Below are 16,004 nucleotides of genomic sequence, written 5' to 3'. Positions count from 1 at the left end.
TGGCCTCAAGTGAACTTCTTGCCATGGCCTCCCAAAGAGCTAGGATTACAGGCAGATTACAGGTATGAGCCACCATGTCCAGCCCATATTCCTGCTTGTTGGGAGGAAAAGATTTCCCAATAATTTTTATATTTTTCAGTCTCTTCCAGAAAAGCATAACAAGAACCGCATTTTCAAAGACTCTTGACTCAAGTTATTTTAACCAAAGGAACAGTTGGTGCAAAGAGAATGTTTTCAAAATGTTTATACCTTTTCAGTAGCCAACATTCACATGATGGGCCCACTCAACCTGCGGAAGCAATAAGAATATTTTAAAAATCCTTGGCTACCTTTGGAAGGCACTTCTTTTCTGCCAAAATATTTTCTGGAAAAAAAAAAATGTATTCTTGCTTTTAACAACATCCTCTCCATCCTCCACTTAGACACATTCCCGTCAACATCCCAGGAATGTGAGCACTTCCTGCTAATAGCACAGGAGATGAGTTAACACCCATCCCTAACCTGGAGACCCACCCAGGGCAAGAAGATTCTTTCCTATATGCGGTGAGGCCATTCCCAGCCTAGTCCAATCTCACATACACACACCCAAGTCTTACTTTTCGGATTTTAGGATAATTCCAAGCAAAGAATTTTATATTCATAATACAGAAAGTGGGGGGAAAAGCATATTTCAAGACAGATTTCAGTTTGATTACTGTATGTAGGACATGACATAGTTTGGATATTTGTTCCTGCCCAAATCTCACATTGTATTGTAATCCCCAGTGCCAGAGATGAGGCCTGGTGGGAGGCCTTTGTGTCGTCAGGAGTTTCCTTCATAGCTTGGTACTGTCTTTATGACAGTGAGTGAGTTCTTGTGATATCTGGTCATTTAAAAGTACGTGGCACCTGCCCCACCAACTCCCTCTTGCTCCTACTCTGGCCATGTCATGTGCCTGCTCCTGCTTTGCCTTCCACCATGAGTAAAAGCTCCCTGAGGCCTCCCCAGAGGAGGATGCCAGCACTATGCCTCCTATACAGCCTGCAGAATCATAAGCCCATGAAACCTCTTTTTTCATAAATTACTCAGTCTCAGGTATTTCTTTATAGCAATGCAAGAACAGCCTAATACAGAACGGAAATACATAAAAATGTTAACAGTGGTGGTTATCCCTGGGTGATGAATTTTGGATGGTTGTTTTGTCTCATCTATATTTTCTTTTGTTCTATAGTGAAGATATATTAATGTTATGATTTATAAAAATAATAGTAAGAACAAGGAGGGCCCTTTCCTTGAGCATATAATCACACACAGAGTGAAATATCAAATAGTAGAGAAAGGCTTCTGATGAGAAACAAGAATCCCCTTATATCTCCTTCTGGTGCTTGAGATCACATGACAGCCTGCTACCTAGCAGCTCGACTGTGTTCCAGTTGGCCCACGCAGTCTATTTGCAGATGATCTAATTAATTGCCAGTATTTAAAACAGCAGGTACTTTTACGTAAAAATCTTATTTTAGGCCAGTTTAAAAATAATCAAAAGATTCTCATACGTCATTAATGGACCCTGGAATTAAGTAATGGCTTCCCATTCACACGATTTTGCTCATTTTGTCATAATCCCCACCAACTCCTATTTTTTTCAACACTAGACTCATCTGACAAGTTTCCATTATCTTCCCACTTCCTGATCCCTTGAATTTCTGACTTCTGTCCATGTGTTATGCTGGTATCTATTGCTTGATGAATCTTATTGAGACAGTTGACTTTCTGCCAGCTAGCTGGGGCTAGAAGTTGTTCATTTCCATGTCTTCTCAATGTACTTATGAGAACCAGTTTTATTAGGTTAGCACAAAAGTAATTGCGGTTTTTGCCATTACTTTTAATGGCACAAGTAATGCCATTACTTTAATGGCCGGCGCGGTGCCTCACGCCTGTAATCCCAGCACTTTGGGAGGCCGAGGTGGGTGGATCACTTGAGGTCAGGAGTTCCAGACCAGCCTGACCAACATGATGAAACCCAGTCTCCACTAAAAATACAAAATTAGTCAGGCATGGTGTTGCACGCCTGTATTCCCAGCTATTTGGGAGGCTGAGGCAGGAAAATCACTTGAACCCAGGAGGCGGAGGTTGCAGTGAACCAAGGTTGTAACATTGCACCCCAGCCTGGGCAGCAACAGCGAAACCCTATCTCAAAAAAAAAAAAAAAAAAAAAGCAATGGCAAAAACTGCAGTTACAGCCGGGCATGGTGGCTCATGCCTGTAATCCCAGCACTTTGGGAGGCCGAGGCAGGTGGATCACCTGAGGTCAGGAGTTTGAGACCACCCTGGTCAACGTGGTGAAACCTCGTCTCTACTAAAAATACAAAATTAGCCAGGCATGGTGGTGGGCTCCTGTAATCCCAGCTACTTGGGAGGCTGAGTCAGGAGAATTGTTTGAACCCAGGAGGCACAGGTTGCAGTGAGCTGAGATCACACCATTGCACTCCAGCCTGAACAACAAGAGCAAGACTCCATCTCAAAAAAAAAAAAAAAATGCAGTTCTTTTTGTGCCAGCCTGATAGTTGATGTAACCTTTATTTCCTGTTCTATCACATAGAGGCAGCTCCCTTGGAGCTCTCAGCTTTCAAGATGTGTTAGTCTATTCTTGCATTACCATGAAAAAATACCTGAGGCTGAGTTGGGCGGATCACCTGAGGTTGGAAGTTCAAGACCAGCCTGACCAACACGGAGAAACCCCGTCTCTACTAAAAATACAAAATTAACCGGGCGTGATGGCACATGCCTGTAATCCCAGTTACTCAGGAGACTGAGGCAGGAGAATCGCTTGGGAGGAAGGCTGCAGTGAGTCGAGATAGCGCCACGGCACTCCAGCCTGGGCAACGAGAGTGAAACTCCATCTCAAAAAAAAAAAAAAAGAAATACCTGAGGCTGGGTAATTCGTAAAGAAAAGAAGTTTAATCGGCTCACAGTTCTGCAGGCTTTACAAGCAGCGTGGTGCCGGCTTCTGGCGAGGCCTCGGGAAGCTTATAATCATGGTGGAAGGCAATGGGGAGTCAGCATGTCATATGGCAAGAACCGGAGCAAGAGAGGGAAGAGGGAGGTCCCAGACTCTTTTAAACAACCAGATCTCCTCTGAACTAACTGAGCAAGAACTCATTTACCAGCAAGGGAATGATGCTCAACCATTCATGAAAGACCTGCGCCCATGATCCAATCACCTCCCACCAGGCCCCACCTCCAACACTGGGAATCACATTTCAACCTGAGATTTAGAGGGGACAGAGACCCAAACCATATCACAAGATGACGCGCTTACCCTGCCTTCAGCTCCCTTCCTTCTACTTCCCAACTTTTGTTATTACTGCTTATCATTACTTTTGCTTTGTAATCACCAAAACTGAAAATACATTCTCTTCTGTAACCAAAATTAAGTGACCCATGCTCTGTCCATAGACTGATCTGCAAAGTTAAAAAAGCAACAATTCCATTTCTATTCTGTGAACGTGTCTATATTGTTCATAACAGACCTAGAATTACATTTTCTTTTTTTTACACAATCTCTTCACCCCCACTCCCCAGAGTGTCTACTTTTCTTTATTCTCTCTTTCTCTTGCATTAGATCCTTTTGCATAGCATCCATTATTTTTTAACTCTCCATTCAATTAAGTATTCTTTGTTTGTCCTTCTTCGCTGCCACAACCTTTCTCTCTCTTATTCTGCTACGGCTCATTCTCAAAGAACGTTCTCAGAAATGTTAACGAAGAGGCAAATTTTCTGCATTGTTATAGTCTAGAAATGTCTTCGTTTTATTCATAAACTGAACAGTTTTGCAAAGTATTGAATTCTGAGTTGCTAATTTTTTGTGCATAGAACACTGAATTTTGTTGTTGTTGGTTTGTGTGGTTTTTTTTCGAGACAGAGTTTCATTCTTGTTGCCCAGGGTGGAGTGCAATGGCACACTCTCTGCTCACTGCAACCTCCGCCTCCCAGGTTCAAGCAATTCTCCTGCCTCAGTCTCCCAAGTAACTGGGATTACAGGCGTGTGCCCCCGTAACTGGCTAATTTTGTATTTTTAGTAGAGACTAGGTTTTTCCTTGTTAGTCAGCCTGGTCTCGAACTCCCGACCTCAGATGATCTGCCCACCTTGGCCTCCCAAAGTGCTGGGATTACAGGCGTGAGCCACCACATCCTGCCAGAACACTGAATGTTTTATGCTTTTGTCTGGTGAGAAGTCTCATGGGCAGTCAAGGTCCTGTTCTTTTGTGGATGCACTGTTTTCCCCCTTTCCTTGAAGTCTTCTAATCTTTTCTTTTTGGTTCTTGGTGTGTGAAACTTTACACTGATGTGCTTAGCTGTCATTCTTTTTTTATATTGTGTTTGGCATGTAAAGATTTATTTTCTTCAGCTCTAGAAAATTATTTTGTATTATTTATTTGGTAAATTCCCTTCTGTTTACTGTTTACTCTTGTTTTCTGAAATGCATCTCTGTCAGACGTTGAACCTCCTACATCGGTCCTCTGTGTTCTCCCATCTTTTTGTTGCTGTTTGTTTTCTTGTACTTTTTAGGAAATTTCCTCAAATTCATCTTTTAACCTTTCCCTTGATTTTGTTATTTTTTATGTTCACAACAATAGTGATTTCCACAAGAGTTTTTTTGTTGTTGTTGTTATTCTCTTTTCCTTTTAATAACGTCCTGTTCTTGTTTTGTGGATGAGTCATCTTGAATCTCTCCGAGAAACTGTGAAAGTTTTAACTTTGTTGTTGTAGTTGCTGTTTTTATTGTTACCAAAATTCTGCCTCTTTTTCCTAGGTCATTTTTTTCATCTTGTTTAACTTAATCTAAGCCTGCATTAAATTTCTTCTTGTCCTTTCATGTTTACAAGAGTAGTGATCAAAAGCTAATTCTAGGTCTGCAGGCAAGGGCAGAGCTGGTTGACTGGTAGAGTTTGTTTTCAAGATCTGATGAGTTATGCCAGGATGTGGCACCCTTATTTTCTGCCTCTATTGACTTTCTTACGCGGTGACATAGGTGACTGGTGGCATTGTAGACTGTGCATGTGGATGGAGATTTGAGGGCAAGAGTCAATAGGCTTCCAATTAATCCTCCTATTTTCGTCTTCCCCTTTAGTCACACCTGACATTTCTGAGATCTCCAGTTTGTATAGGGCTCTGTGGGCTGATCAGTTTCCACTTTGGTGAGCAACAGCTAACTCTAAGTTGTTGTGTCCTTTGCCCTGCTCCAGCGGTCTCCACTCCTTCATCAGTGTGGTCCTCCATAAATCTGTTGGACTCCCTCACCCTCCAAATGGCCCTCACCCTCCAAATGGCCCTCACCCATTTGCTTGGTGTAATGGGCTTATGACTGTTTTAATTGCTTCATAATCATTTTAGAGAAGTCTTGGGAAGTATAGGAGGTAAATGAGCATGGCCAGTCTGCCATCCTTAATTGGATGGCTCACCACCTGCTTTTTAAACTGCTTGGATGTTTAAACTTGGCCCTACATTGATTTCTCTTGTGTCTTAGTAATGACCAACAAAGCAGCCTGAACCCCAGTTATTGCACAGACCTGAGATGTATTTGGAGGTATCTGCTGTGTGTCCCTGTATCCTTGTGCATAAAAATATGTACTCAGAGGACAATAAAAGCTACATGCTTCAATTTTAAATTCTTAACACATTTTTTAAAATTGAAATTGTGTCTTTTTTATATTCTCATACATTGTGTTAATGGAAGAGACTAGATGAAGTTAAGTAAAAATTACCTTGTACTCTAGGACCTTAGAGCCAGTGGAGGACTTAGATTCCAGACAACCCAGCCCCAGACTAGCTGCAGCAGGTACTGGCAGTGGTCCTCCCTGGCCCACATGGGTTGCTGTTGACCTTTGTCATGCTAACCCCAGTTTTGATATGTTCTTGCTTCTAATAGCAGCACCTGCACCATTTTGTCAGGCTGCTGGAACCCATTTTTCTCCAACTCAAGCAGAGGCAGAATTTATGCACCCTTCCCCCTATCCACATCCCTCACACCTCGTAGCTTTCAATACCTCGATCGATGACCGCGGTGGTGGGGTATGAAGCTCAGCTCTCTCATCTTGGGGCAGGACATCTCTGGATGTCCACTCCACCCTCCCACTACAGGATCAAGATGAAGTCCACGCTAGGACCCTGCCTGAGATCTTCCCCGAATGTGCCTTCATTTCCCTCTCTGCCCTGCTTTCTCTGGTCCCTTAGGAATGCCCCCGCAGAGTGCTTCCTTCAGAACCAACTCCACGTGAACCCTCATCTAAGGAGCACTGGCAGTGACATGGGCTAAAATGACTGATGGTCCTTGTGTTCCTTCCTAAACAGCACCTTAATGAAAACCTGGCAAAGCTCACAGCCAGGTTTGAGAAAGCAACAGCAGACAAACTCAAATGTCAGCAAGAAGCCGAAGTGACCGCAAGCACCATCTCCCTCGCCAACCGCCTGGTGAGTGTAAGGCACAGCAGCCCGAGCTGTAATTATACGAGCAGGCTTGTCAAGTGCCGCGGAGGTGCAAGATAGATGAGCACAGCACAGCAGCGCTTTGACTTGGAGGGAAGTATTAAAATGTGCTGAAATGCAGGAATTGAGTCCTGAGGAAAATGTGAATGCATAAACCCTGATCTGGTCAAAGGAGTTTTCTTATAGACATGGTTGGGAGGATGGGAGCACTGGATCTGTCAGGCAGCTCATGCAAAATGTGAACATGCTTATATTCATGTGTATTGACCAGAGGAAACATTACAAGACAAAGCTAGCATTTTATAGGCAAACTGTGATGTTCCTTTCTATGTAACATTTCATTATAAGGCTGTGGCCAAGATTAGGAACTAAGATAGAAACAGAAAAGAATGAGACCTATTGACCCTGAGTATTTCAGAAAACACACACACACACATATACACACATGCTCCAGCCTTCCTGGGAAATCAAATCTGCAGGTCAGGGCAGCGGTGCTTGTGTTATGAGTGTTTGTTTCTGCATAATAAATTACTCCAAAACTTAGTGGTTTTGCACAATAACCATTTCACAATATCTCACAAGTTTGTTGAGGGCAGGGCTCAGCTGGCCAGGTTTTCTGCTGCATATGGTCATGACTGGGGTCACTCAGTCCATTCAGCTAGTGGCTGGGCTAGAGGCCCCAAGACAACTTCCTTCACATGCTGAGCATCTTGGCAGGGATGGTTGGAAGGGAGCATGCAGCTGGGTCTCTCTCCCTTCCTATGGAGCCTCAGGGCCTCTCCACACACTCTCTCTAGCAGGGTAGTCAGACGTCTTGCATAGTAACTCAGGACATCAAGGGCAAGTGTCCCAAGAGGCAGGAAGTGGAAAGTCCCAATATCTGAAGACTTGGGAGTGAAAACTGGCACAATAGCACTTCCACTGTACTCTATAGGTCAAAACAGTCACAGATTAAAGGGCAGAGAGCACAGACAGCAACTCTTAATGACAAGAATGTCAAAGAATTTGCGGCTTTTTTAAATCCCCCAAGGCTTGTATTTCTCATCCCGTATATCAGCTAAGACTCTGAAAAGCAGAGTCAAATGGATGTGATTTCTTTTCAAGCTAGAGACTTTACAGCACCCTCCTCACCAGTGGAGGGAAGTACAGTCCACACCTCTTTACATTTATTCCAGCCACCATTGAATTACACAGCAGAACCAGATGTTTTAATCTGGGGAGCAGTGAGTCATAGCCATCACTGAACAGAGCTGTGATGTAATGAAGACCAGCCATACCCAAATGTGTGTCTGTGCAGTTGTCACTGGACCAGCTTCTGTGTGGCTTTGAGATGGTCAGTTTAGCTGAACAGTTCAGTGTAGAGACAGCAACTCTTGCCAGTGTGCAAGAAGTCATCCAGATCTCCTAGCTGGCCTGCCTTCCATTCAGCTCCCTGCTGGGTTTCCGAACTTGGCGCAGCCTTCTCTGCCTGGCTAGCGCACTTTCTGAGTCAGTGCTCCTGGGAGGCAGTGTGTCACTCTGCTCTAGAAGTCAGGATGTTCAGGGTCTGAAGTCACCCCTGTCTCTACCAACCTAGAGATTCTGGTCAGCTACTTGGACTTTCTGGCCTTTGTGGAATCTGAAAACATGCATGGGAATGACTGGGTTGGCAAATCTCTAAGATCTGTCCAGGCTCTGATGTTCTATGATGTTATCATTCAAAGAAAAAATAAAGGGTGAGTCCTAACACAGAAGCAAAGCTCCGCCATACCACTAACAGTCGTCTGTAGAAAGGATGACTCTTCTCGCAGGGAGACTATACCAACCCAAAGAGAGCTAGGGGGTCAGGACTTTGTACACACCTATGACCTTACCATGCTTCTCTGTGTCTCAGTTAGCACATCTGTCTCCTCGCCCGCTGTGAATTATTTATGGTGCATGGACTTGATTTTGTTTATGTTCATTTCCCCATCATTTGGAAAGGAGAAAGAAGTGGCTAATTTTCTAACATGTTCCACAGACCAGGTATTGTGCTAAATAATAATCATACATGATTATATTTCATCCTCTCAACAACCCTTTGATTGAGTGGTATCAGTCTCCACACATAAAGCAGAGTCAAACCTGTCATCTTTCTATGGCTCATACGATGCATGACACAGAATGGGGCTTGTGTACTGAAAGCTTTGCTGCAGGCAGCACAAATCCCCATTGATGGAAAGGGCCATATAAGTGATGTTCTGCCTCTTCCCGCTATGAAGCGTGCAGTGGGTGCTCTCCATGATGGAATCATGACTCTATGACCTGCTGTGTAACACGCCTCCTCTCCTCTCTGGCTTTTGAAATGGTAGGTTGGAGGACTCGCTTCTGAAAACGTGAGGTGGGCAGAAGCCGTGCAGAACTTCAAACAGCAGGAAAGGATGTTATGTGGAGACATTTTACTGATAACGGCTTTCATTTCCTACCTTGGCTTCTTCACAAAGAAATATCGGCAGAGCCTCCTGGATGGGACTTGGAGGCCCTACCTGAGCCAGCTGAAAGTACGTATGGCCTGAATTTCTCCCGACCACATCAGCCTCTGGGCACTAATGGGAAGACGTCACGGTCATAATTCACATCCTCTGGTGTCCTCCTGCACACTCACCCCCACCACCCTCTGAGCACCAGGTGTGAAACCTCCATACCCATGTCCTTCCACACTGCCTTGCATTGCTGCCCACTGCCGTCCAGACCACCCGGGGGCAGCACGTCTCCTCTGAATGCAGTCCTCCATGGGAACACTAGTCCTCTTCCCTGTAGGCTGTCTCCTAGCAATCCTTAAAGCTGTGAAACCTGGGAGATAGGAAAAAAAAAAAATTTCGTCTCTGATCTCCCCACTCCAGGGTCAAACTTCATAGGAGCAGTCAGGGAAGGTTCCCTTTCCCAGATCCTACCTTGCACCTTGTTACTGGGCCCCAAAGCTACACAGCTTGTGCCAATGACTCACAGATATCTTTTGTTCTGCTTCCATCCTGCATGATCCCTTGAACAGCTGCTCACATGCTTCTTATGTGGGCTGTGCAGCTTGTCCTTTTCGTGTGGCTAGGTGGATGTTACTCCCAACCCATCCCTTTACATCACCCGCCCCCCACTCCCTGAAACGTAACGAAGTGGAGAAATACTGGTTTCCTATTAAAGGGGATTCAAAGTTGTACCTGGACCCGAGCATCAGAAGAAGTCCTAATACTTTCTTGGCACTTTCACATCACTCATAGCAAGCCACAAATACTCCCTATGTATTTAGCATGTCCTAGCACTCCACTATACAGGGGGCACACAAAACGTTCAGGACCGGGATACTTTTGGCAAGTTCATAGTCCACTTGAGGAGATTAGAATCATAAAAGTCAGCTAGGGTGAAAGTCAGCCCCAAATTTCACAATATAAGGTAAAAGCTGCATTCCAAATCTATTTGTAAGTAGAACCTTCGAACAAAAATTCTTTCTATCTTGATGATTGTTTTCTCAGATCAGCTCATAAAACCCTGCTCACCTGACAATTAGTGGAACAGTGGTTTTAAAAATGTTACAGTGCTAGCAAATAAACAAAAAATAAAGCAGTTATTTTACTCATTCTAAACACTTTCGGAAAAAGGAAATTGTTGAGGGAACCATTATTAACTGAGTGAATGAAGATGAAGAGCTTAGTAGCAGCTTAGTGAGGATTTTTCTGGCTTTGTTTGGGTTCTTAAGCTTTCTTGTGTCATGGACGTCTTTGGCAGTCTGGTGAGGCCTACGGATTCCTTCTCGGAATAATGTTTTTGAGCACGTCAAATAGAATGCATGAGATTACAAAGGGAAAAAATATATTGGAACACATTTCTGGTCCCAGATAAGATTCCCCAAGGGGCAGATCTCCCTTCAGAGGTTTGCTGGATACTGTAGTACCGGCCATTTGTGCCCTTGATAGATACAATTAAGAGGATGGGCGATGGTTTGGAGAGGTTTCCTTGGGATAACTGGGCAAAACAAACTTCAGAGAGGAGTGAGGTGAAGGGGTTAAAAGGGTATTTGTCTAAACCTCGAAAGCATTATGCTAAGTGAAAGTAGCCAGACACAAAAGGTCACACACTGTAGGATTCATTTATAGTAAAATATCCAGAAGAAGAAAATCCAAGGGGACAGAAAACATATTCGTAGTTTCCACGAGCTAGGGGTAGAGGGAAATCAGGGACACTGTTGAATGAGTATGGGATACGGGGGAGATGAAATGTTTTGGAAGTAGAGCTGATGGCTGCATAATGTTATGAATAGACTAAATGCCACTGAACTGTGCACTTTAAAATGCTTAATTTATTTTGTATGAATGTTACCTTAATTTAAAAATATATACAGGGGTCATCAATGAAACAGATTGCCTGTAAAAAAATTAAGTGAGCCCGGCACAGTGGGGTCACGCCTGTAATCCCAATACTTTGGGAGGCCAAGGCGGGGTGGATCGCCTGAGGTCAGGAGTTCGAGACCAGCCTGTCCAACACGGTGAAACCTCATCTCTACTAAAAACACAAAAATTAGCTTGGTGCGGTGCCGGGCACCTGTAATCCCAGCTACCTGGGAGGCTGAGGTAGGAGAATCGCTTGAACCCGGGAGACGGAGTTTTCAGGGAGCTGAGATCACGCCACTGCACTCCAGCCTGTGTGACGGAGCAAAACTCCAAACTCCATCTCAAAAGAAAAAAAAAAAGAATTCAGAGAGCAGAAAAGGGCTAATAGAGAAGAAAAGGAAGTGTCTAGGGCACATACAGGAGCCCTGAAGGGGCATAAGAGAGGCCACAGGCAAGTTCTCAGACTGAAAATACTCACCAGCTTTCCACAGGCACCAGCAGGCAGGTTTGCAAGAAAGAGTCCTGCAGGTGAATGGGGTGTTTGGGGAAGAGGAAAAGAAAACCCATCCAGCCTCTTGCAAGCTGGTGAAACAGATGAGCAGAAAGAGTGGTTTGTGCCCGCTGGTACAGACAGGAGCAAACCCACTAGACATGGGACCTGGTTGGTTCATGGAACATGCACAAGAAACACAGACATATAGCAGAGAAATAACATTGTTAACATGGGTGAGAGTGTGTAGGACGTCATAGATTGAAATACAGATAATCTAGTGGAAACTTGATCTGGGTAAAGATACCAAAAAACAAAGAATCATTCACACGAGCTGAATTTCTGCAGTTGTTCATCTGTGGAGAGAAAAAAAAAAAACAAAAAAGTCATCAGGACTTTAATAGAACCTGCTTCCAGAAATAATCACACAGCCAGAAAAGCATTCTTCAGTGGGATGTTGATCTTGCTTTTAAAGGAGTTGTGTCATTTGGTGAGTAACCATGTATTCAACCCAACTGAGAATGTCTGCTTCTGTTCTGAGTGTGGGTTGGCGTTTCTTCTTCACCAGACTCCCGTTCCTGTCACCCCAACCCTGGATCCCCTGAGGATGCTGATGGACGATGCTGACGTGGCTGCCTGGCAGAACGAGGGCCTCCCAGCCGACCGCATGTCCGTGGAGAACGCCACCATCCTCCTCAACTGTGAGCGCTGGCCACTCATGGTTGACCCTCAGCTACAAGGCATCAAATGGATCAAGAATAAATATGGTGAAGATCTCCAGGTCACGCAGATTGGCCGGAAAGGGTAAGTGGTTGAGCACAAAAGTTCCCACTTCAGCCATTTGTGCAGGAAAATGTATAGATCATGGGCAGATTTTAAGCCACAGTGAATGGTTTGTACACACCTGGTCTCTCCATCAGGCTTCTCATGTTTCTCCTCCCATTTTAGCAATCATCTCAATGAAGGATGCCTGGGTACTAAGTCTTTGCTTTTCATCCACATGAGAAATTATGTACCACAACCTCTTGACCCATTCTGGGGTCCTTTCTTCACCATCTCTGGAGCTCATCCTCTCATTGTCCCTTAAACATTTCCTCCCCAAACTTCACATCCCATTGTCACGTAGCTCTGTGCGTTATAGTCTTCCTCACCTAGCCAAAAGTTGCCTCCCTTATCTCTCCTCTACCCATTATTTCTACCTCGGCCCTAGAACCACATAGAACGAACAAAACTGTCCTCCTGAGGCACAACTTGACATTTCAGTAGGTCGCATGGAGCAGTTGAGTTAGTTATAAAACCTTGAGAGCCCTTGGTACCTGCCATGTGGCTTTGTACTTACCTGTGGGAAAGTTACCACGTGAAGGGACTTGAACGGCACAGAGAATGTCTGGCCAGCACCCACCAGGCTTCAGTGGCTTGGGACTCGGCATCCCTCATGCCTCCCCTCATTTTAGCCTTGCGGTTTCAGTACTCATCCTGTTCTGTGTCATCAGGACACCTGGAGTAACAGGATGGGGCAATGGGGAAGAGGCAGTGAGGCAGACATCATTCGTTAGGAAGTTGATATGCGTTAGTCTTCGTGTTAGGGGTTTTATCTCAAATGCTGTCCTTAATCCACATAGTTAATAAGGTAAGTAACCAATTGGTTAATAACCAGTAAGGTTATTGGTTCCATTTCACATCCGAGGAAGCAGAGGTTCACAGAAGTTAAGTAATTTCCCCGGGGAGTATGCCATTTTAAAAGTGATGGAAATTTTGCACTTGTGTTTATAGCAGCGTTATTCATAATAGACAAAAGGTGAAGGGAACCCAGGTGTTCACTGACAGAAAAATGGATAAACAAAATGTGATGTACACATGCAACGGAATATTATTGCCTTAAAAGGAAAACAGTTCTTAAAAGAGTATAATTAGATTGTGATACAAAGGAGAAATGCTTGAGGACATGGAGACCCCGTTTTCCATAACGTGATTATCATGCATCCCTGTATCAAAATAGCTTATGTACCCCATAAATATATGCACCCATGTACCCACAAAAATTAAAAGTAAAAAAGTTTTCAAAGAAAAAAATTTAAATAAAATTGAAGTTAAAAAAAAGAAAAGGAAAACAATTCTGACACATGCCACAACATGGATGAATCTTTAAAGTGTTATGCAGAGTAAAATAAGCCGGTGACAAAAACACAAATGTGGTATGATTCCTCTCATCCAAGGTAAACAGGGTAGTCAAATTCATTGAGACAGAAAGTAGAATGGCGTTTGCTAGGAAGTGGGAGGGAGAGGGGAACAGAGAATTAGTGTTTCACAGGTACAGAGTTTCAGGTTTTGTTTCGTTTTGTTTGTTTGTTTGTTTTTGAGACGGAGTCTCACTCTGTCACCCAGGCTGGTGTGCAGTGGTGCGATCTCAGCTCACTGCAACCTCAGCCTGCCAGGTTCAAGCAAGTGATTCTCCTGGTTCAGCTTCCTGAGAAGCTGGGACTGTAGGCGCCCACCACCACAGCCGGCTAATTTTTTTTTTTTTTTTGTATTTTTGGTAGAAACGGGGTTTCACTATGTTGGCCAGGCTGGTCTCGAACTTCTGATCTTGTGATCTGCCCGCCTCAGCCTCCCAAAGAGCTGGGATTACAGGCGTGTGCCACCACGCCCAGCCAGTTTCGGTTTCGCAAGAACAGTTCTGTGAATGGATGATGGTGATGGATGCACAACAGTGTACTTAAAGCCATGGAACTGTACACATGAAGATGACGCACATTATACGTTATGTATATTTTACCACAATTTAAATATATTAATTAATAAATTTGTTTAAAAAGTAATGGAGGCGGCTGGGCGCGGTGGCTCACGCCTGTAATCCCAGCACTTCGGGAGGCCGAGGCGGGCGGATCACGAGGTCAGAAGATCGAGACCATCCTGGCGAACACGGTGAAACCCCATCTCTACTAAAAATGCAAAAAAATTAGCCATACGTGGCGGCGGGCGCCTGTAGTCCCAGCTGCTCGGGAGGCTGGGGCGGGAGAATGGCGTGAACCCGGAGGCGGAGCTTGCAGTGAGCCGAGATCGCGCCACTGCACTCCAGCCTGGGCGACAGAGTTAGACTCCGTCTCAAAAAAAAAGTAATAGAAGCAGCTGGGCACAGTGGCTCAAGCCTGTAATCCTAGCACTTTGGGAGGCCGAGGCGGGCAGATCGCTTGAGGTCAGGAATTCAAGACCAGCCTTGCTAACATGGTGAAACCCTGTCTCTACTAAAAATACAAGAATTAGCTGGGCGTGGTGGCAGGTGCTTGCAGTCCCAGCTACTCGGGAAGCTGAGGCAAGAATTCTCCTCGCTGGAACCCAGGAGGCGGAGGTTGCAGTGAGCCGAGATCGTGCCATTGTACTCTAGCCTGGTGGACAAGAGTGGAAACTGCGTCTCAAAAAAAAAAAAAAAAAAAAAAAAAGTAATGGAGGCACTATTTGAACGCAGATCATCCTCACTTAGAAACCTAAGATTTACCCACTCCAGCAAACAGCCACATGCTTGCACTGAGGTCCAGATCACTCGGGGTTGTTCAAATTGAACATATGATGTTAAAAATAGTAGTTAACCAAACCAAATACTAAATATTATAATGCTTCCATGTTATAGAGCAAACTTTGTTGAGAAGTGAATGCCAAGGCATAATGTGATATATATAGATATAGTGGCCCTATCTCGGCTCACTGCAACCTCCACCTCCTGGATTGAAGCAATTCTCCTGCCTCAGCCTCCCGAGTAGCTGGGATCACAGGCGTGTACCACTATGCCTGGCTAAATTTTGTATTTTTAGTAGAGACAGGGTTTCACCATATTGCCCAGTGGTCTCGAACTCCTGACCTCAGGTGATCCGCCTGCCTCAGCCTTCCAAAGTGCTGGGATTACAGCTGTGAACCACCGCTCCTGGCCAATATGATATATTTTTATTTGCATCTTCAGTCACATAGTAATCCAACCCTGGCCTTCTCCCAAAACTTTAATTAAAATATTCTTTTCCAGCTGACTAACAGTGCATTTTAGACAGGTGTATGTTCTTTTTGCTCATTGATGTGTCCCTAGTGTCTAAAACACTGCCTAATGCATTGCAGGCCCTTAATAAATATGTTCAATTAATTCTTAGTTCATGTCCATTAACTACTTTCCTGTTGAATGGTTTTCTAGATTTGTTGTATGTTATTTGAATACAAATGTTGCATTATATGTAATATGTATAGTCTTCTTTCTTCATATGAGTGAAAATGTGTTCATCTCATTTGTCTTTTAATTTACTTTTGTGAGGTTTTACATACTACAGTTCATTTTATTTTAGTTTTTTTATTTGATCAGATTTGTCAGCCATTTATTCTATAAATGATGACTAGAGGAGTCTTTCCTCTCCAAGAATTTTTAAAATGTTCACCTACATTTTTAGTCTTTAGTTTGTTGTTGTTGTTGTTTTTTAAGACAGGGTCTTACTCTGTCACCCAGGCTGGAGTACAGTGGTGAAATCATGGTTCCCTGCAGCCTCGACCTCCGGGGTTCAAGCAGTCCTTCCGCCTTAGCCTCCCAAGTAGCTGGAATTACAGGCGCGCAACACCATGCCCTGCTAATTTTTGTATTTTTGTAGAGAGGGTGTCTCACTCTATTACCCAGGCTGGTCTCAAACTCCTGGCCTCAAGCAATCATCCCACCTTGGCTTCCCAAAGTTCTGGG

The 16,004-nt window shown here is 44.2% G+C and overlaps 1 protein-coding gene across 1 annotated transcript in view; it reads left to right on the top strand.

The window, feature by feature from the left end:
• Positions 1-16,004, top strand: part of DNAH9 (dynein, axonemal, heavy chain 9) — a 371,284-nt gene that overhangs the window by 267,028 nt on the left and 88,252 nt on the right. Inside the window, exons 51-53 of the mRNA XM_011965684.1 lie at positions 6,332-6,451; positions 8,797-8,985; positions 11,865-12,100. Of these exons, the coding sequence (XP_011821074.1) occupies positions 6,332-6,451; positions 8,797-8,985; positions 11,865-12,100 (545 nt within the window). The remainder of the gene's footprint in view (positions 1-6,331; positions 6,452-8,796; positions 8,986-11,864; positions 12,101-16,004) is intronic.

The sequence above is a fragment of the Mandrillus leucophaeus genome, unplaced genomic scaffold (genome assembly GCF_000951045.1).
Source record: "Mandrillus leucophaeus isolate KB7577 unplaced genomic scaffold, Mleu.le_1.0 Scaffold732, whole genome shotgun sequence".
Taxonomy (NCBI): domain Eukaryota; kingdom Metazoa; phylum Chordata; class Mammalia; order Primates; family Cercopithecidae; genus Mandrillus; species Mandrillus leucophaeus.
The sequence above is the reverse complement of the archived record's forward strand: the minus strand, read 5'-3'. Positions and strand labels throughout refer to the sequence as shown.